The sequence below is a fragment of the Oncorhynchus gorbuscha genome, linkage group LG17, assembly GCF_021184085.1.
Source record: "Oncorhynchus gorbuscha isolate QuinsamMale2020 ecotype Even-year linkage group LG17, OgorEven_v1.0, whole genome shotgun sequence".
In the NCBI taxonomy this organism is placed as follows: domain Eukaryota; kingdom Metazoa; phylum Chordata; class Actinopteri; order Salmoniformes; family Salmonidae; genus Oncorhynchus; species Oncorhynchus gorbuscha.
Genome location: NC_060189.1, coordinates 51,848,165 through 51,870,896, shown reverse-complemented (window position 1 = coordinate 51,870,896; position 22,732 = coordinate 51,848,165). Strand labels below are relative to the sequence as shown.

The following is a 22,732-nucleotide window of genomic DNA, read 5'->3' as shown; positions in this document are numbered from 1 at the left end:
GACACAGCTGCATGTGAGCTCACACATTTTTTAAACAGTGCTTTTTACAAAAGGTTTTCTTTTTCCAAGCTATACAGAGGGTGCTGTTTGTTTGCAAGAGCAAAGACCTGAGGACACCATCCAACCTGGAACTGGGTGATTAGTGTTTGGTGTCTGATGCTATTTTCAAAGCCAAGAAGAAAAAAAGAAAAAATAAAGTACATTACAATGATATTTTATTTTAGGGGGACTGAAAGCCTTCCTCTGACACTGCCTGGTATAGAGGTCCTGGATGGCAGGAAGCTTGGCCCCAGTGATGTACTGGGCCTTTCGCACTACCCTCTGCTCGGTCCTCTTTTTCCTGTAGTCCACAATCATCTCCTTTGTCTTGATCACGTTGAGGGGGAGGTTGTTGTCCTGGCACCACACTGCCAGATCTCTAATCTCCTCCCTATAGGCTGTCTCGTTGTTGTCGGTGATCAGGCCTACCACTGTTGTGTCATGTAATGATGGTGTTGGAATCCGGTCTGGCCGTGCAGTCATGAGTGAACAGGGAGTACAGGAGGGGGCTGATGGCGGCCCATCAGGAAGTCCAGGATCCAGTTGCAGAGGGAGGTGTTTAATCCCAGGGTCCTTAGTTTAGTGATGAGCTTTGAGGGTACTATGGAGTTGAACGCTGAGCTGTAGTCAATGAATAGCATTCTCACATAGGTGTTCCTTTTGTCCAGGTGGGAAAGGGCAGTGTGGAGTGCAATAGAGAGTGCATCATCTGTGGATCTGTTGGGGCGGTATGCAAATTGGAGTGGGTCTAGGGTTTCTGTGATGATGGTATTGATGTGAGCAATGACAAGCCCGTCAAAGCACTTCATGGCTACAGACGTGAGTGCCACGGGTCGGTAGTCATTTAGGCAGGTTACCTTAGTGTTCTTGAGCACAGGCACTTGGTGGTCTGCTTAAAACATGTTGGTATTACAGACTCGGACAGGGAGAGGTTGAAAATGTCAGTGAAGACACTTGCCAGTGTCACTGATATCCGCTCTCGTAAAAGCCTGTGTTTTCTGCACGTTAACACTAGAAGCTTATTACCTCAAATGGATCAATTGAAAGTGTGGGTTCACAGCTCCAATCCAGATGTGTTGGTCTTTACTGAGATGTGATGCCTACGGAGCTGTGAGGGGAACGGCACCTCAGTACCTCCAGGCTCTGATCAGGCCCTACACCCAAACAAGGGCACTGCGTTCATCCACCTCTGGCCTGCTCGCCTCCCTACCGCTGAGGAAGTACAGTTCCCGCTCAGCCCAGTCAAAACTGTTCGCTGCTCTGGCCCCCCAATGGTGGAACAATCTCCCTCACGACGCCAGGACAGCGGAGTCAATCACCACCTTCCGGAGACACGTGAAACCCCACCTCTTTAAGGAATACCTAGGATAGGATAAAGTAATCCTTCTCACCCCCCCCCCCCCTTAAAAGATTTAGATGCACTATTGTAAAGTGGCTATTCCACTGGACGTAAGGTGAATGCACCAATTTGTAAGTCGCTCTGGATAAGAGCGTCTGCTAAATGACTTAAATGTAAATGTAAATGTGGTTAAGGAAGAGTGTTTTGAATACTGATGTTAACCTTTTCTGGTTATAACCTTTTTCGGCAAGACAGATCTTCCAAAGGTGGGGGAGTGGCAATCTTTACCAAAGATCACCTTCAGTGCTTGGTTGTCTCCACCAAGTCTGTCCCCAAACAATTTGATTTGCTGGTTTTAAGCATTAAACTTTCAAATAGCTCTTTGTTGACTGTTGCTGGGTGCTATTGTCCTCCATCAGTACCGGCCTGTACCCTACCCGCCCTAAGCACTCTCATGGCCCCTTACACTAAGTCTGAATTTGTCCTGCTTGGTGACCTAAACTGGGACATGTTTTAAATACCTGACCATGTCCTAAAGCAACGGGACTCCCCAAATCTTTCTCAGATTATTACCAATCCCACAAGTTATAACTCCAAACAGCCAGAAAAAGCTACTCTCCTCGATGTTTTCCTCACAAATAATCCTAATTGGTATCAGTCTGGTGTTTTCTGTAATGGGCACTGTTTTACAGCCTGTGTTCGTAATGGCCGCTCAATGAAACAACCTGTCCTGATTTGTCATAGACACCTGCTAAAAAACTTTAATGAGCAAGCCTTCCTTCATGAACTGGCCTCTGTAAAATGGTATAGAATCGGCTTGATCCCCTCCGTCAAAGACGCTTGGTCCTTATTTTAATTGTATTTTCAGTGGTATTGTTTAACAAACAAGCTCCCATAAAGAAAATGAGAATTAAAAACCGGTTCAGCCCGTTGATCTTGCACACGCATACTCTGGCACACGCATACTCTGGCTGACTGGCTATCGTTCAGGCAAATGAGAAATAAGTGCACTCAGACTATTTTAAGGAGTAGTTCTCTCTCTGTGGGCCTAATGAATATATTTCAATTGAATGATTTCCTTATATGAACTGTAACTCAGTAAAATCTTAGAAATGGTTCAGTATATTAACTTGGGCCCAACCCGAAGCCCCGATATCAAACTTGCAACATTGTATAAAATGTTTGGGGCCCTCAGAGTCTCTTGCACCAGTGAGCTCGAGACAGACACCGCTGTAGGCTATTTGAGCAAGGGATAAGAAGTAATCAGGTAGGCCTATGAGTAATAGCTGAGTGGCTAATTATTCATTTTAATTTTATGTAACCTTTATTTAAAACCTGTTAGGGAAGTCGAGAATTTAAGCAGCTTTTCGCAGCTTTTTGTTAAAAATCGCGCAACATTTCAGCACACTGCTATTCATGCCAGGAATATAGTATATGCATATGATTAGTATGTGTGGATAGAAAACACTCAGACATTTCTAAAACTGGTTAAATCACGGCTGTGACTATAACAGAACGTGACTTCCAGGAATTGTTATAGGTGAACCGGATTAAATGGGGCTGAGGTTGCAGTACCTACAGCTTCCACACGATGTCTCGAGTCTTGTCATTTGCATAGGCTTTGTTTCTTGGTCAAACCGAATCAAGGGAACCGATTCCCTCCGGTCTCCGACCGGATGTTTTGGTTGAGATTTCTCAGAACAGTATTTCAAGAAGGACACCTATAGAATTGACATTGCCTCGTGATCAATTGTATCACTTATTAACGTGTACTAATACCTAAAGTTGCATTACAAAAGTATTTCGAAGTGTTTTGTGAAAGTTTATCGTCGACTTTTTTCATTTAAAAAAATGACGTTACGTTCTAAAACGCTATTTTTTTCCGTTGTTCACACAGTGTTCATAGATCGATATCTAGGCTATATATGGACCGATTTAATCGAAAAAAGACCCAAAATGATGTTTATGGGACATCTAGGAGTGCCAAGAAAGAAGCTCGTCAAAGGTAATGAATGTTTTATATTTTATTTCTGCGTTTTGAGTTGCCCCCGGCTATCGCAAAATCTGTCGTTAGGTGACGTTGCAGTATTTGGGGGATACATGCTATCAGATAATAGCTTCTCATGCTTTCGCCGAAAAGCATTTTACAAATCTGACTCGGTAGCTAGATTCACAACGAGTGTAGCTTTAATTCAGTACATTGTATGTGCATTTTAATGAAAGTTTGAGTTTTATCAAAAACTACACGTGGCGCACTTGAAATTTCCGCTGATATATGTTCCCACCACGGGACCACTGCCCTAACAATTAACTAGGCAAGTCAGTTAAGAACAAATTATGATTTACAGTGAGGGCCGACCACGGCCAAACCCTAACCGGACGATGCTGGGCCAATTGTGCTCTGCTCTATGGGACTCCCAATGACGGCCGGTTATGATACAGCCTGAAATCGAACCAGGATCTGTAGTGACGCCGCTAGCACTGAGATGCAATGCCTTAGACCGCTGCACCACTCGGAAGCCCAAAAAGGGGGAATTATCGAAAGGGAGAGAGCTGGAAATATTTTTCAAATACATTGAAAAACTATTACCCCACAATATTCCATGAAACGTCTCAGGAGGAAAACCATCAAGCCCTGGTGATTCGCCTCTTCTTATAGATGTTAATGCACTCCTGAGTTCTTCATGACTAAGTGGGGAATCATGGAATTCATATTGCCCTCTATTGAGTTTGGGGCCTTCGAATGTTGATAAGAAATGTGTCATCTCTATATGATCATGGTCAACCTCTGACATATATAATTGGGAATAAAATTGCCTAAACATATCATTCATTTCTGTTGGGATCAGCTCCCCACTCAGCCAAGTCAAAGTTCTTCTCTATCCTGGCAGCTCAATGGTGGAACAAGCATACCATTGAAGCTAGGACAGCAGTTCTTGCCCATCTTCCAAAAACACCTAAAATCCACCTCTTCACAGAGTACCTTAAATTAATCCCATGGTGCCCCTTCCCACCACCACCATAACATTTACATGTTTCTTCCTATTAGCACAGATTTTGCCGATACAGCGCCTTCAGAAAGCATTAATACACCTTGAAGTATTCCACATTTTGTTGTGTTACAAACTGAATTCAAAATGGATTAAATAGATTTGTTTTTCACCCATCTAAACACAATCTCTGCCACGCCCTGACCTTAGATATCCCTGTTTTTCTATATATTTTGGTTTGGTCAGGGTGTGACTAGAGTGGGTACTCTAGTTTTTGTATGTCTATGGGTTTTTGTATGTCTATGTTGGCCGGATATGGTTCCCAATCAGAGACAGCTGTTTATCGTTGTAGCCATTTTCCTTATTTGTGTTGTGGGATCTTGTCTCCATTTAGTTGCCTGAGTGCACAACAGTAGTGTCACATTTCGTTTGTTGTTTTTGTTCAGTGAGTTTCGGTTTATTAAAATTATGTGGAACAATACTCACACTGCACCTTGGTCTCATCATTATGATGAACGTGACAATATCTCATAATGGCAAAGTGAAAAAATTTTTTAGAAGCGTTTGCAAATGTATTAATAAAATACAGAAATATTTAATTTACATAAGTATTCACACCCTTGAGTCAATGTGTTAGAATCACCTTTGGTAGTGATTACAGCTGTGAGTCTTTCTGAGCACATATCTAAGAGCTTTGCACACCCGGATTGTGCCACATTTGACCATTATTCTTTTCAAAATTCTTCAAGCTCTGTCAGATTGGTTGTTGATCATTTCTAGACAACTATTTTCAGGTCTTGCCTGATTTTCAAGTAAATTTAAGTCAAAACTGTAACTCGACCACTCAGGAACATTCACTGTCTTCTTGGTAATCAACTTCAGTGTAGATTTGGCCTCGTGTTTTGGGTTATTGTCTTGCTGAAATGTGAATTAATCTCTGTGTCTGGTGGAAAGCAGATTGAACTAGGGTTTTTCCTGTGCTTAGCTCCATTCTTCTTTTTTTTTATCCTGAAAAACTTTCCAGTCCTTAACGATTCCAAGCATACTCATAACCTGATGCAGCAACCATTATGCTTGAAAATATGGAGAGTGGTACTCAGTAAGGTGTTTTATTGGATTTTCACCCAACACAACATGTGAATTGCTTTGCCACATTTGCAAACAGGATGCATGTTTCGGAATAGTTTTATTCTGTACAGGCTTCCTTCTTTCACTTTGTTAATTAGGTTGATATTGTGGAGTAACTACAGTGGTGTTGATCCATCTTCAGTTCTCCTATCGCAACCATTACACTTTGTACCTGTTTTCAAGTTACCATTGGCCTCATGGTGAAATCCCTGAGCGGTTTCTTTCTTCTCCGGCAACTGAGTTAGGAAAGACGCCTGTATCTTTGTAGTGACTGGGTGTACTGATAAACCATCCAAAATGTAATTAATAAATTCACCATGCTCAAACAGATATTCAATGGCTGCTTTTAAAAAATCCATCTACCAACAGGTGCGCTTCATTGTGAGGCACTGGAACATCTCCCTGGTGTTTGTGTGTGAATCTGTGTTTGAAATTCACAGCTCAACTGAAGGACCTTACATGTAATTATATGTGTGGGATACAGAGATGAGGTAGTCATTGAAAAATCATGCTAATAACTATTATTGAACACAGAATGAGTCCATAAAACTTGTCATTTGTTAAATACAGTTTAACTCCTGAACTTACTTAGGCTTGCCATAATAGATGGCATGAATACTCATTGACTTAAAAGACAATTGCGAAAAACACATTTCCACTTTGACAATGAGAACCTGTTCTCACACTGGGGGCAGCTTTAGGGTTTCTCCCCTGTGTGGACCCTCTGGTGCCTCTTTAGGTTGGATGAGTGGGAGAAGCGCATATGACACTGGGTACAGCTGAAAGGTTTCTTCCCATTGTGGACACTCCTATGTCTGATAAGGTTACTCCGGAAGGAGAAGCTCTTGTAACATAGTTTGCACTTGAAGGGTCTCTCCTTGGTGTGAACGGTCTGGTGCTCCTTCACATAGTTTGCCTCAGAGAAGCACTTCCCACACGTGGGGCAGGCATACGGCTTGTCGGCGTCTGTCTTAATGCTCTGCCTCCCACGTTGTGACCCAATGACACCAGAGGAAGTAGAAGCGGGAGCCACCACCCCCAGGTGGTTAATATTTGAGCTCCCTCCTTGACCTCTAGCCATTGTTTGGGTGTTGTTTGGATGGTGCCCTGTGTTATAGGTTAAGTACATCTTGTGGTGAACGCCCATCCTGACCCTGTCTGTATTGGTGGGGTAACCATGAGGTACCTGAGGAAGGCTTGACCCAGGCCTTCTATGGACCCATTCACCATGCATTAGATGAGACCCTGAAGGAGAAGACAGACTTCCTATTAGACTCCCACCAGGGGGGTCTCCCACCGCTCTCTGTAAAGGCTGAAGCCCAGGGTGACCTGCTCTGTTCTTTATGGATACTGTGGTGTTTGTATCATAGGAACAGGAGGGTCTATCTCTATCAGCCCCAGGCCCTGCTTCATCCCTGCAATGAGACTGTAAAGAGAAGGGTCTGGGCTGCAGACTGGATCCCTGACTGGAGCCTCTGTCTCTCTGATGACCACCAGGACTGAGGTTGTTCAGTCCACCTGTCCACTGGTTGTGTTCTGTGGTGTGGAGTCTCTGTCCCTCGTAGTTGGGTCCTGGTTCCGACTTGGGATGGAAGAGTGAAGGCTCCTGATCCAGGGTCAAGATCCGGGCCCAGGGTTTGACACCAGCCCTTTCACAGGTCCAGTCTCTCCCGCCAGCAACACCGGATATCAGCAGGTCCTCATGGACTGCAGACTGTAATAACAAATTGAACAGAAAAGCATTAAGGTTTATATAAGAAACTCTTTGCTGTACACACAGAAACATGACATGACATTATAAAACCACAGTCAAGCTCATCTCTAACAGTAATTCAAGTACCTAACAATATGTAGCGATTGGAGTTTATTATCATACATTTCCATTTGTGTTGATTCAAGAATTAAATATAATGTTTTGTTTTTCGACTGAGATAAAGGGTACTCAGTCCCTGCAATTATTTAAAAAGATTGTCAGCACAGTCAAGTAGACAAGAAGAATAACTTTTCTCACTATGGTAATATACATTTTTCTGTAAATCTGGCACCCTCGCATTGATAAAATGACATTTTGAGGACTTCGGAAAAGGTTCAACATTACATTACATACACAGCTTCACTATTTCATGTCAAGTAAACAAATTAAGGCACTATCCTTACCTCACTATAAAACACAAGCATCAACCTAAAGGGTCAACTTTTGTCACTCTTCCTCAGTGAAGCATTGTAAGACACCATCACACCAACCATCACCATATCATCTACTCTGTCTCATCATACTCATTCTTTCCTCAGTTCACCTCATCCAGTTCCTTATACATCCACAACCAACAGAATTAACTACAAACTAACTAACTAGTACTACATGGAAAGATGTGGACTGTGGTGTGAGGGGATGACACAGGCTGGCCTCGTAGGAGACTGTTGCTGATTACTGCCCAGGTGTGGTGGCCTCCAGTCACTTATTGCTGCAGATGCATCACCCAGATGGGGGCTACACATTCGGTGGTGGAGGTTCCAGCCTACCTACAGAGGAGGAGGACCTGTGAACTTTAGAGACAGAGGTGCTTGATGAAAAGCTCCAGGCTTGTCTGACTGATGTGTCTCCCTCCCTGGCTGTACCATCGACGCCACCTCCAATCACGCTACTCCTTTACTGAACTGCATCATCATCTAGCTGTGGAAGACTCTCTCCCATGAACTGCCACCTCCCTGAATTTGTTTTAGTTTGTTTTTTAAAAGAGACTGACATTCTGTATGAAAAAAAGCTATATAAAATAAAGAAATACATTTATTATTATTACTACATATCAGCATAGAATAATAATTTCTGCTGGTGTATCCTGAGTTAGATCTTCTCTGTGTTGTCACAGGGGCAATGTTCCAGTTGATAGATCCTATAGAAGGCAGGCTGAAGGTAGCACCTGTTAGGCGGTTAACCTGACGCGCCATCAGTCTCTCAACTATAGGAGCAGGACGGAGCATCGCTAGCCGATTCTGTATTTGTTCTCTCCCGCCGCATACGGACACCTCCCCATCCCTGCAGACCAAATCTGCGTCTCGCCCTGGTCTCAGCCAGTCTGTTTTCATGGATATGTTGTTTTGTGCTTCTGGATCTGGTTAACAGTGTTGTTCCCCAGCCCAGAGTTGAGGACGCTGTCCCATCCACTGACCTCCACTATGTCGCCACTGGTCAAGCCCTGCTCGGTGATGTTGTCCCCTGGGCCCATAGCTGCACCCGTCTGGGTCTGGGAATCCAAGATGGCTGCCCAGTCTCCTCTGTTAGCCTCCAGCCAACCACCTGCAGGAGGAGGTTATAAAATAGACTTTACAAACATGGAAGAGAACTCTAGATATGGAGTTTTTTTGTTGTCAATTACCCAGTCCAGTTCATACATGATAATGTGTGTTTGTGTATGTAAACATAAGTTGTATTGATTTCAAAAATAGCCAAGCGGTTCATCTATTCTCATTGACGATATTGTATATTACTGTATGGAGGCTATATGTATTTCTCTCTTACCTTGCTCCCCCATCTTTAGTCCACTCAGCAGGTCAATGCTCTCTGGTTCGTCTTCTATTGTCTCCTCTTTGACTAGTAGCAGATCAGGCTTCCCATCCTCCATGTCTACCGACTGTAAGAGATACAGAGTGAGAGGATGTTGGATCAAGAAATCTGATGAGCACCTTGCTATGGAGCATCTTCTGATTGGCCAATGAGGGATTGCTATGAGTATTATACAAACGTGTTAGTTCATTTGATTACTTGACACTCTTTAATGGTTTGATAATTCAAAGGCATGGTCCCACATTTGAGACAACATGTATGAAGACCTAGGCCCGTATCAACAAAGAGAATCAGAGTAGGAGTGCTGATCTAGGATCTTGCCATATAATCTGATTCATTATGATCTAAAAGGATCCTAGATCAGCACTCCTACTCTGAGAGGCTTTGTGGATACAGGCCCTGAACTAATACCATGCAGACAGTAGCTCACAGTGGGCTCACCTCAGTGAGACTGTGTGTGGTCCTGTGCTGCTCAGCTGGTTCCTCTATGGGTTCAGGAGGAGGTGTAGTCTGGTTGTCCTCCATGACCATGGTCCACTCAGGGTTCCCCAGACCCTCCTCAGACCCCTCCTCCTTCCCCAGCAGCACCTTAGGACCCTCCTCCTGGAAGAGAGAGGTGGTACAAATTACACAGACATTGGTGTATGGGTTTGTTCACCTGCACCAGCAAGCAATTGCTAATAACCCACCCCATCCTCCTGACCATGTGTAATAAAGTGAAAATCAGAGGCCCCGCACCCAACCATAACACGTAAATATAGAAAATGCACTATAGGCTGCAATCAGAGATGGCAACAAAAAAAAATTGACAGGGGGTGTTTTTGTTTTTTTGCCTGATTCTGATTATAATTTCCTACATTGTGGTGTGCTACTTGTTAGTCAACTTATCTGTAATTATACTTAACAAAAATATAAACGCAAAAGGAAATCAGTCAACTGAAATAAATTGGGCCCTAAACTATGGATTTCACATGACGGCAGGGGCGCAGGGCCTTGGAAGGCATAGGCCCACCCACATGGTAGCCAGTCACAGCCAATCAGAATGAGGCCCCCCCCCCCCGGTGGTCTGAGGTTGTGAGGCTGGTTGGACTTCCTGCCAAATTCTCTAAAACAACGGAGGTGGCTTATGGTAGAGAAATTAACATAAAATTATCTGGCAACAACAAATTGCACGCTCCCTCAAAACATGAGACCTCTGTGGCATTGTGTTGTATGATAAAACTGCACATTTTAGTTGCCTTTTATTGTGCCCAGCACAAGGTGCACCTGTGTACTGATCATGCTGTTTAATCAGCTTCTTGATATGCCACTTCTGTCAGGTGGATGGATTATCTTGGCAAATGAGAAATGATCACTAAGAGGGATGTAAACAAATTTGTAAACAAAACTTGAGATAAATAATATTTTGTATTACTGAAACATTTCTGGGAGTTTAATTCCAGCTCATGAAACATGGGTCCAACACTTTATTTGTTGCGTTTATATTTTCTTCAGTGTAGATACAGTACATGAGGCTTCTCTTCTGTCATTACATGTTGCCGTAGAAGACTAAATAAACCCTTGCTCACCAGAATGTCACAAATCGATAGAACCAATGCTTCAATCTAATTGACATTGGTGAAGTTCTCTGTCATCTCTGTTTCTTTCACAAGCCTTTTAGGGACCGGGGAGAAAATGCAATAAAAAAATAAAAACGGGAATGAATTTCTCAGCAAAATTTCCAAATTACATTAGTTTGACCGGTTGTAGGGAAATTGAAAGCTGTGACAACGACCCAAGAAGTTTCTGATAAGATTTCAGTTTGGCTTGGTTGCATATTTTATGTGATTGAAATACTATCAGCTTTTATGATGCTGAAAAAGATAGCACCTCTACAGACAGTATCGAACTGCACATTCGCATTCTCTCAAGATGCTGAAAGAAATTTGTATTCAAACCTGTTTCGAAGTCAAATTATTATACATTTTTTTACCTACATATGTTGTGTCATTTTAATGCAATAAATGCTTACAGTGGATTCAGAAAGTATTCAGACCCCTTGACTTGTTCCACATTTTGTTACGTATTAAATACATACAAATCCTTAGCAATCTACACACAATACGCCATAATGACAAAGCAAAAACAGTGAACAAATAGTTTAAAAGCAGATACCTTATTTACATAAAGTACCAGTCAAAAGTTTGGACACACCACATTCTAGGGGTTTTCTTTATATTTACTATTTTCTACATTGTAGAATAATAGTGAAGACATCAGAAAATAGTCAAAATAAAGAAGAATTGTTACGCCCTCTTCCAAATGGTAGCTATAAATGCAGAGGATGTGCACAGTGCAACAATATCATGAAGTGTGAATATTTCTGCCCCCCACACACAGGAAAACACTTCCAAATAAATGACATTATTACGTGTTCCACCACCTATGTTATTTACATTATTAAATGTCCATGTGGGCTGTGCAATGTCGGTAAAACTTCTCGTTTTCTCAAACAGAGGATTAGTGAACATAAAAGTTCAAATCAGGAGAAACGACGGATTATCCAGTCGCAGTACATTTTAATGATCTAAAGCATGACATTTCTACCTTTAGATTTTGTGGAATAGAGAAAGTTAAGATTTCAGACAGGGGTGGTGATATTAATAATACTCTGAGTAAAAGAGAATGTTTGGGGTTTTTATCCCTCCTAAAGGACATAATGATTAAATGCCTATGTATGGTATGTTGAGAATTTGAACATGAATTTATTTATTTAAGATAGGGACATCATTTTTCGTACGACGTCAACGATTAATGCAAACTTGCTATGCCCTCATAGTGGTTTTATAGACGTGTTTAATACATCTAATTTACACACTTTACTCAAATATTTATGAAATGCATATTGTTATATTTGGTAGCACTTATTTGTTTTTCCTTCCCCTCCAACCCCTTTCTATGAGTGGAACGGATGTGGGCGGGGCTAGGTCTACATAAGGGTGCCAATTTTTATTTTAACTCACAAAAGCTCTGACGAAGGCCGTGAGGCCGATACGTAAGATTATTAAATATCAGTGATACTATCAAGAGCAGTGTGCGGTTTCCTTTTTCCTTCATCTTGTTCAACTGTTACCATGCACCTGCAAAATAGATGGCTCAGATGTGCGAGTGCCTTTTGAATTTTGTACTTCGAAGAATCTAAGATGCTCAGAGACAGATGTTCAGAGACAGGATTGTGACGAGGCACAGATCTGGGGAAGGGTACCCAAACATTTCTGTAGCATTGAAGGTCCCCAAGAACACAGTGGCCATCATTCTTAAATGGAAGAAGTTTGGCCAGATTGCTTAGTTTAGTTCCAAACTAAACTAAGCAATCGGGGGAGAAAAGCCTTGGTCAGGGAGGAGACCAAGAACCCAATAGTCACTGTGACTGAGCTCTAGAGTTCCTATGTGGAGAAACTTCCAGAAGGACATCTCTGCAGCACTCCACCAATCAGGCCTTTATGGTAGAGTGGCCAGACGGAAGCCACTCCTCAGTAAAAGGCACATGACAGCCCACTTGGAGTTTGCCAAAAGGCACCTAAAGGACTCTGACCATGAGAAACAAGATTCTCTGGTCTGATGAAACCAAGATTGAACTCTTCGGCCTGAATGCCAAGTCTAGAGGAAACCTGGCACCATCCCTACGGTGAAGCATGGTGGTTACAACATCATGCGGTGGAGATGTTTTTCAGCAGCAGGAACTGGGAGATTAGTCAGTATTGAGGCAAAGATGAACGGAGCAATGTACAGAGTGATCCTTGATGAAAACCTGCTCCAGAGCACTCAGGACCTCAGACTCGGGCTTCTTAAACTTGATTTAAATGAGAATGACAGCTCGATAACACATTTCTATGTGAATTTGGCGTGTAGGCTAAAACTTGGGCTTATGCACTAAAGCCACAAAGTTTTTCTTTCATTATTTTAGGCTAAATTTACCCTATAGATATAAATTACACAATAATTAAACATTTAACGATTTTTTTAAAGCTATCGTTTCTCTTTATTCAATCCACTCGCCACCAACCACACAATATTCCATGACCCTTAAACATTCCCTGCAGATATAACCATAGGGGAACTGCTCAGTGAGTCAAGCCGCGCATCACTAACAGACATACATACACTCCCTCAGGTATGCACACACAGATAAACACACTTTCAACATGGAGTGTTTAGCCATCCCCACTACGTTTGAGTCCAATACTGTAGTTACAGAATGACTTCATTGTTGTTAAACCCATCATGGTGGACATAAATATGTTGTGGGTAAAAATAAGTCAGCTATGATAAGTCAAGTTATTAGACAAACCTGACTAAACTATAATGACGTGTACAGTAGGTGTTTGTTAGTGTGTGGGTATGTGTAGGTATATTTAGTAAGTGTATATTGGTTATAAAGCACTGTTGTATGTATGCAGAATAGGGTGAGATCAGATGTGATGTATACTAAATGAAAGTCTGAGAACGATAAGTCCCATTTTGTGTTTATTAAAACATGAACACGTTTTAAATGACACCATATGAAATCCACACACACATCATGTCTCAACTACAAATCTGCATGGACTTGATAAATCAACTGCATTAATATACTCATTAAAAGTGTCTTGGAAAACATTTAAGTAGTTAAATGAAAGTAATGAAACAGGCATTTGTGAACATCATATATCCTACATAGTACAAACACAACATGTAACAGACTTTTTAGGCTTATATATATCACACAATGTCTGGATGAAATATTCTACTCAGATATATTCAAATCTGTTACTGTCGTTAATCCAAATGCATCTGTGGATCTTTTCTGTTCAGAACAAGGAAAATGAATCTTTGTCTTTAACTCAGGGTTTGATCTAAACATCAGAGGCAATGGAATCAAAGGGTTACTTTCTATGTTATAGAGTGATTTTTTTTCTGCTGGTGTATCCTGAGGTAGCTCCTCTCTGAGAACCTCTTCCCGCAGTGCGTACAGGCGAACGGCCTCTCTCCCATGTGGACCTTTAGGTGCATCTTCAGCTGGTGGGAGGACTTCTCACACTGGGGGCAGCTGTAAGATTCTCCCCTGTGTGGACCCTCTGGTGCCTCTTCAGGTTGAACGAGTGTGAGAAACTAGCATGGCACACGTGGCAGACGAACGGTTTCTCCCCAGTGTGGACCCTTTGGTGCCTCTTCAGTGTGCCAGCCTCTGCGAAGCGCATGTGACACTGGGTACAGCTGAAGGGTTTCTCCCCTGTGTGGACCCTCTGGTGGATCTCCACCTTCTGGGGGCTGCTGAAGCCTTTGTTACAGAACATGCAGAGGAAATGTTTATTTTTACTACCGCCAGATGTTGCTCCCCTGAGCGTATGTAAAGGGGAGTGGGTCGCGACATTTAGATTTGTCTGTAAGCTTTCCCTGTAATCTAAGATATCTCTGCCCTGTGAGTATCCGTCTCCTAGGTGACTATCTGCATTCCATGTGGGAGGAGCGTCACCCTCTACTTTCACAGCCACCTCATCTACGACTATAACCTCCCCTTTCTCATCTAGGCACCCTTCAGAGTACACACTACTACTATACCGGTTCCAGTCCCCTCTAGATAGATCAGTCTGTGTCTCTAAACCCAATGATATGTTGGCAGGGTCCATCTCTGTAGTGTAAGAACAAGACGGATCATTGCCAGTCTCAAACTCGCCACCTGAGTCCAGATGGGGATTAACTGTCCCCGAGTCACCGTAAAGTAAATACTCTGAGGCAGGAGCAGGAGGACAGCCCAGTCTCCCCAACCCCAGTCTCTCTGGGTCTGACTTGAGGTCAGATCCTGTGTGTAAGAGCCTTTGTGTTACAGTTAAATTCTCTGTGTTCGTCTCTGTCTTGAGGACGCCGTTCGGTTTTCCACTGACCTCCGCAATGCTGTGTCGGGCCCTGGGCTGGGGTTTGGCAGTGAGGTCCTCCGTGTATTCAGGAGGTGCTGCTGGTCCAGCCCGGATGTCTCTGCTGTGTAGTGGATCCTCTCCTTCAGTCCTCTCCTGCTTGACCAGAGACGATCCTCCAGGACCTGCAACTTCTGCATCTTCAGACTGACAAGAAGAAGGAGTTTATTAAAGGTACATGAGTAGAATTGATAACAATGTCGTAGCAGTGGGGGGAAAGGTTGAATTCTTATCCAAAATGAAGGAAAATAAAATGCTGACACCATCTAAAATATAATTTATATCTTCAGAAATTTGCCCCCATAACATATTTGTAAAATGATTTGTTAAAATGATTTTAGGGCTGACCCCATTTAGTCAACTGTTAGATTGTTTGGTGGATAGGCTGTTGGTGACCGAGATTTCTTTAGTCGAGCAGTCTAAATGTAGAGGGTTTTTTCATGGTGCACAAGACACCTGTCTGATTCGCACCCGTTTCAGTGGACTAATCCATTGCGGACGCCATGGGGATGGCACAGTCCATTACTCTAAGACGTGATACTGAAGTTGTATATGGTTATATTACAGTTGGAGTCAGAAGTTTACATGCACCTTAGCCAAATACATTTAAACTAAGTTTTTCACAATTCCTGACATTTAAATGTATTACATTTATTAACTTGGGTCAAACATTTCGGGTAGCCTTCCACAAGCTTCCCACAATAAGTTGGGTGAATTTTGGCCCATTCCTGACAGAGCTGGTGTAACCGAGTCAGGTTTGTAGGCCTCCTTGCTCACACACGCTTTTTCAGTTCTGCCCACACATGTTCTATAGGATTCAGGTCAGGGCTTTGTGATGGCCACTCCAATACCTTGACTTTGTTGTCCTTAAGCCATTCTGCCACAACTATGCTTGGGGTCATTGTCTATTTGGAAGACCCAATTGCGAACAAGCTTTAACTTCCTGACTGATGTCTTGAGATGTTGCTTCAATATACCAACATAATTTTCATACCTCATGATGCCATCAATTTTGTTTAGTGCACCAGTCCCTCCTTCAGCAAAGCACCCCCCCCCACCCACCCCCCTGTGGGATGGTGTTCTTCGGCTTCCAAGCCTCCCCCTTTTTCCTCCAAACATAACGATGGTCGTTATGGCCAAACAGTTCTATTTTTGTTTCATCAGACCAGAGGACATTTCTCCAAAAAGTATGATCTTTGTCCCCATGTGCAGTTGCAAACCGTAGTCTGGCTTTTTTATGGCGGTTTTGGAGCAGTGGCTTCTTCCTTGCTGAGTGACCTTTCAGGTTATGTCGATATAGGACTCGTTTTACTGTGGATATAGATACTTTTGTACCTGTTTCCTCCAGCATCTTCACAAGGTCCTTTGCTGTCATTCTGGGATTGATTTGCACTTTTCGCACTAAAGTACATTCATCTCTAGGAGACGGAACACGTCTCCTTCCTGAGCGGTATGACGGCAACGTGGTCCCATGGTGTTTATACTTGCATACTATTGTTTGTACAGATGAACGTAGTACCTTCAGGCGAAAATTGCTCCCAAGGATGAACCAGAATTGTGGAGGTCTACAAATTTTTTTTCTGAGGTCTTGGCTGATTTATTTTCATTTTCCCATCATGTCAAGCAGAGGCACTGAGCTTGAAGGTAGGCCTTGAAATACATCCACAGGTACACCTCCAATTGACTCTAATAATGCCAATTAGCCTATCAGAAGCTTCTAAAGCCATGACATCATTATCTGGAATTTTCCAAGCTCTTTAAAGGCACAGTCAACTTAGTGTATGTAAACTTCTGACACACTGGAATTATGATACAGTGAATTAAAAGTGAAATAATCTATAAACAATTGTTGGAAAAATGACTTGTGTCATGCACAAAGTAGATGTCCTAACCGACTTGCCAAAACTATAGTTCGTTAATAAGACATTTCTGGAGTGGTTGAAAAACAAGTTTTAATGACTCCAACCTAAGTGTATGTAAACTTTCGACTTCAACTGTATGTAAAAAATAATGGTGCAACACTAAACAGGCAGATTTTTTTTATTGTAATCTAACAACACCCGTTTGTCACATAATATGCATGCAGCACTCGCTCCTATACCCTACATTTTCGTGATCTTCTAATTGTTATTATTACATTTAATATTATGATCATCATTATTATACGTAATGATATTATCATTAGTAGGCTTTGTATAGTAGCCTTGTATAACCACCATCGAGCTATAGGCTTAAGAGCGCGTCCTGTTTAGTGATAATACCATAACTTACTTACTATATATATATATATATATATTATTTATTTATTTCAATATATAGCCTTGTATATGAATCAATCAATGATTCCTTTGTTCATGCCATCACACAGCATATTAGACATTAATGCTTTGAAAAGCAATCAAGAAATTTAGTTTAAAATTAAATAACAAAGGGAGCTTTGAATAATTAGCCTAAACAATAAATAAACCACAATTCACGAATGCATGCAACTGTTTTTAGTCTGCTGTAATAAAGGCTTTATAAATCATTATTATTGTTATTTAGTGATGTTTATTAATGAATGTTTATGTAATCGAACAACACCTGTTTGGCACACAATATTTACGCAACGCTTGCTCCTAGATCCTTATTTTTCTTGATCCCCAGTCGTTTCCACAACTAGGTCAAATGTCCTCCACAGATCTGACTTCCCCTTTACCTCCTAAGAAACCAGTAAACATTCACCCATTTCAAGTTTATTTTTCACGTCCTCCACATCCATTTTTCTGTCACATGTTACTGTGTTCGTAGTTTGTTATAACCAATTTATTGACGTCATTATGATAGGCTATAGGTCAGGCCATATTGGTCGCATGCGATGCTTACATGTTTCACGTAAAGAGAGCAAGGGTTGAGGGAATGTTTTTCCTAAACAAATTAGAGATTTCGGTAAAATAACTTTTCAGTAAGAAACTAAATGCCTGAAATGAGTTCGCAGCATCAGCACGGACACTGCAATAAAAACATACTGTGCAGTGGTACCTTTTCACTGCAATAGGGAGGAAAGTGAGACAACGTAAGCCAGTCACACAGGCACTCATTGTCATTTTTTTTAGCACAGTGTGATCATCGGGCTCTTTCTTAAGTAATTTGTGTGTCTTAATTATTTAATCAAACAGTGTGCTTAAAGTATTAGACAAGCTCAGTAGTTAATTTTATTCAAATGCATAGACGTCTATATATGGAAAAACAAGTTTCAACATTTCAACCAATTGATTGGTCGAAATAACAGGACGACTCTCGGGTTGACACATTTTTTAAATGGATTAAATATAGCCTATGCATTGTCCATGTTATCAAATGTGCTATTAGTAATAAGCATTATCACCTGTAGCACAACTGATGGAGCATAGTGGCTATAAACAAATAGGCTGAAACACGGGGTTGCCTATCGGCATTTACCCTATTGGGCCAATCATTAGCTAGATCCCAAATATGATCTTTTAACTAGTTAGCATCCCATTGCTGAATTTTGTATCCCCAAAAACTTGAATAAACACAGCGAATATGATGTAGCCTCCCCCCCAGAAACCATTTCATGTCGCCATTTCACCCCCAACACTTTCCCTGGTTGCCACTACTCTTCCTCAACTAAAAATGTTATCCGTCTCATCACAATGGTCACTCCCCAAAAATATTTAGAGGAAGGGTTGTGTTTTACCCCAAGTTACTATACAATTGACCCGTGTTGCATTTTTCCCCACTCTCCCCGATACACTCACAGGGAATTGGAGTGGGAATGTGCTTAACCATGCCACTGCTAAAAATGATGGGTTTAAAATGGTGCAGTTCGCTAAGGAGTTGAGAAATAAATAAAGTATGAATGGAAAACTGGGATCCCCTATATTTAACAAAGGCCATTAAAACTGCTGTTTTCCCGGTGATTACAAGAATTGTTATGCATTGACTGCTTATCAGAATTCATGTTTCCCTCCCTGGCACTCATAAGTTGAATGCACCTTCAGAGGAATATCTCTCTCGCATAGAACACACAACAACAAGCCAACTTGGTAAAGAGAAACTATTCTATTATGGGGTTGTCATGCATTACTCGTGTTGCTTGCAGAGTAAATGTGCACTGTTCTAGAATCTTAAAAGTGTGCCTCGGCAGACATGTTTTTTTCAAGTTCCATATTTCTTTGCCGTGGTGCAGCGCCACAGATAAATGACTGCAGCAAAAACACTGTGTCAGAGAAGTCTCACAAGCTCCCCTATGGCAGATACATGTAAGCAAGTGAATAGAGGAGGGCAGCCTTTCTGAAATAAATGGGCCACATTTGATTAACAAAGGAACTGTCATTTTCATGTTATACTATTACACTAACCTCTATCACGATAACGTGCTGGGTTGAGGTTGCACTCTCCTCATCAACAGTGGTTGGTTGGTCATCTCTCCATGTATTGTGTCCGGCTGGCTTCACAACCCTCCTGTGGCCTCCAGTGAGATGTCCTTCACCTGAGAGAGTGATTGGGGAAAGAGGTGGTTAGGTTAACTACTGTCAATGCTCAACACTATATTGTACACAATTAATAATGTCTAGAATTGGCAAGGATGTAAGGTAATACTTCTTGATATACTATTTATTGATTGATGTATTATGTTCCATGCATCACATTGTTTTCATTGGGTAAATCATATGAAGTGCAGAAAACAAGAATCTGGTTATAATATGAGTGTCTTTGGGCAAGACAACCAAATAATCAGGGGAGTTATTGCATACTATAAAAAGAACTGACCAACACCCAAGTTCCGTCAACTGGACAGTTGTAAATCATGCAGCGCCTTGTGTCACCATGTAAGTGTCTTATATCGACTGAATGCTTAAATTATTGTTAATATAACTGCACTGTCCAATTTACAGTAGCTATATTACTGCAAAAAAATGCCATGCTATTATTTGAGGAAAGCTCCTAACAAAACAGTTTTTTCGCCGCGATAGGTTTGATAAATTCACCCCTGAAGGTGAAATGTGGACTTACATTCTGAAATTGTGCTCCGATTTATTATCCAAAGGGTCCCAGAGATAACATGAAGTGTCGTTTTGTTAAATAAAATCCTTGTTCATATCCTAAAAAGGTCCATATAGCATGCACGATCGATTTTGTATTTCCACTCGTTCAATTAGCAAAAAAAATAATCTGTGAAAATCTAACCCGAAATGTTGTTTCAACCAGTCAAATCATGTTCGTATGTATTCCTTAGAGATCCTAGAACGTAACGAGACTTCATTATATCATTTGGGGTGTTGTATATCCTATAGGACACCATATTTGGTCAGAGAGCAACTCCTTCGTGGCACGCTACTGACGCGGGCGGACTTCACTTGAACAACTCTAACTTTATCAAATAAGCACCAATCGGGGTCAAACAAAGCTAGCTAGATAGCTCATGAGCTGGGCTTTACGAGAGTAAACCTTGTATTTGTCGTAAAATGTATCTACTAACCTTGTATCTACTAACCTACGACAGCATGCCTTTTCCTTTTGGACAAAAATTATACAAATATTCAGAGTTACGAAGTTATGAAAACTGGTTGTTTTGCAAATGTAGACCTTATAATATGGCTACTAATACTGGAAAAGCTGAATCAAAGTCCAAGTATACAGATTTGACAATATTCTTGCAGAAAAATGTAATATGAATGCAAATGTCTCCTTCACGATTTGCCCAAATGTACCACACGAAATGTCATGTAGTTCGCTCATGCTTCAAATTATCCACACATACACTGCTGCCTTCTTGTGGGCACCATCGGAATTACAACCAGGGTAATGGCTGGAACAGGGCCCTTTCTGTTGCATTTCAAAGAACAGATCTATTGTGTTATATTCTCCTACATTCAATTCAAATTATCCTCAAACTTCAAAGTGTTTCCTTTCAAATCGTACCAAGAATATGCATATCCTTGCCTCAGGGCCTGAGCTACAGGCAGTTAGATTTGGGTATGTTATTTAGGCGTAAATTGAAAGGGGGCTATCCCTAAGACGTTTTAACCATCTATTCTACAGTATGTGTTTAACACATCTAAGGTCACACATGCGCAGAGGGGAATGGGGCGATAGGCAGCGCAACCTCGGCCTTCTGCAAAATGTACCTCTTGCCATTCCTCTGTATCGGTCGAGGATCTTGACACTACTCGGACGAATGGTCCTCTCTGCGCGCTCCCGTGCCACCTTCAGTTCCAGCAGCTGTAGTTTTCTCCGCAATGTCCTGTTTTCTTTCTGGCTTTGGGTTATTTCCAAACGAAATACTGCATAGTCGTCATCTACGAGTTTACAGATCTCTGCCACGGCTGCATTCGCTAGCACCTCCAAGACGGAGGCTATTTGAGTATGAAAAACAATACAGTTAGCCATTGTTAGCAGCTAGCTAGCCTTACCTAGAACATCTAGCAACAAAGTCCTGTCTCCAACGCGAAATAAACACTACCTGAGGTAAGCGTGTAATGCTGTGCAGTTAAGCATATTTTGAGTTCAAAGGTGTTAATAAACGTCTAAATAACAATACTAACAACGCTATGGTGATAATTGTTTTTGGTAACTGCTCACTTCCGTTTACACTGAAGAGAAAGGATCTTATTGGTTGGCGTCATAGCTCAAAGGCTGGTAACTGAAAAAGGTGTGCGCTTTGTTTTTTTAAATACGGTACTGCTTATTACGTTACATATCAAATCTCCTATTCATGATCACTATCTTTCAAGTTCAGAGCAGACTTGTTAAGAACGAACAGTGTGATAAAATATAATAATATGACTTTATTCCATCTACTCAGTAAGGTAAATATTTAAGTGCTTGTTCTAGTCTAGGCTTACTGTCGCTGTTTCAAATGATAAGTTAATAAAGGGTTTATGAGGGGTATGCGGTTAATTACCCTCTTAGACAAGACACTTCACATGATAACTATAATATTTCCAGTAAAGAATTGTTCCCAGAAGTGCATACATCTACAATTTCTCCCCATTGTGGTCATTCCTATGTCTGGTAAGGTTACTCCGGAAGGAGAAGCTCTTGTAACACGGTTTGCAACTTTAAGGGCCTCTCCTTGGTGAGAACAGTCTGGTGTGCCTTCACATAGTTTGCATTTGTGACGCGCTGTACAGGTGGGGCAGGTGTTCGGCTTGTCCGCGTCCGTCCTAATACTCTGCCTTCCACGTTGTGACCGAGTGACATCAGAGAAGGTAGAAGCAGGAGCTAGCACCCTCAGGTGGAAAAACCCATTCACCAGGCATTAGACAGACTTCCTGTTCGAATTCCACCAGGCGGGTCTCCCACTACACTCTGTGAAGGCTGAAGCCCAGGGTGACCTGCTCTTCTCATCATGGATACTGTGGTGTTTGGAATCATAGGAACAGGATGGTCTCTCTCGATCAACCCCAGGCCCCGCTCCATCCCTGCAATGAGACTGTGAAGAGAAGGGTCTGGGCTGCAGACTGGATCCCTGACTGGAGCCTCTGTCTCTCTGATGACCACCAGGACTGAGGTTGTTCAGTCCACCTGTCCACTGGTTGTGTTCTATATAGTGGTTGTGGTGGAGTCTCTGTCCCTCGTGGTTGGGGCCTTTGTTCTGACTCGGGAAGGAAGAGCGACAGCTCCTGATCCATGATCCTGACCAGTCACTTCATAGGCCCAGTCGCCAGTAACACCGGATCGGCAGGTCTTCATTGACTACAGACTGCAAACAAAGATTGTACTGAAAAGC

The 22,732-nt window shown here is 41.9% G+C and overlaps 2 protein-coding genes across 3 annotated transcripts in view; both read right to left on the bottom strand.

Moving 5' to 3' along the window:
- LOC124001614 (gastrula zinc finger protein 5-1-like) overlaps positions 1 to 22,732 on the bottom strand; it is a 532,153-nt gene that overhangs the window by 306,090 nt on the left and 203,331 nt on the right. The gene's annotated exons all lie outside the window — the stretch shown is intronic.
- Positions 5,298 to 21,456, bottom strand: LOC124001610. Its single transcript, XM_046308555.1, has 7 exons — positions 21,129 to 21,456; positions 19,359 to 19,489; positions 14,965 to 15,141; positions 9,503 to 9,664; positions 9,017 to 9,128; positions 8,667 to 8,794; positions 5,298 to 7,210 (listed from the first exon to the last, which is right to left on the bottom strand). Exons 1-7 carry the CDS (start codon positions 21,388 to 21,390, stop codon positions 6,194 to 6,196), a joined length of 1,989 nt encoding a protein of 662 aa, XP_046164511.1. The 5' UTR covers positions 21,391 to 21,456; the 3' UTR covers positions 5,298 to 6,193.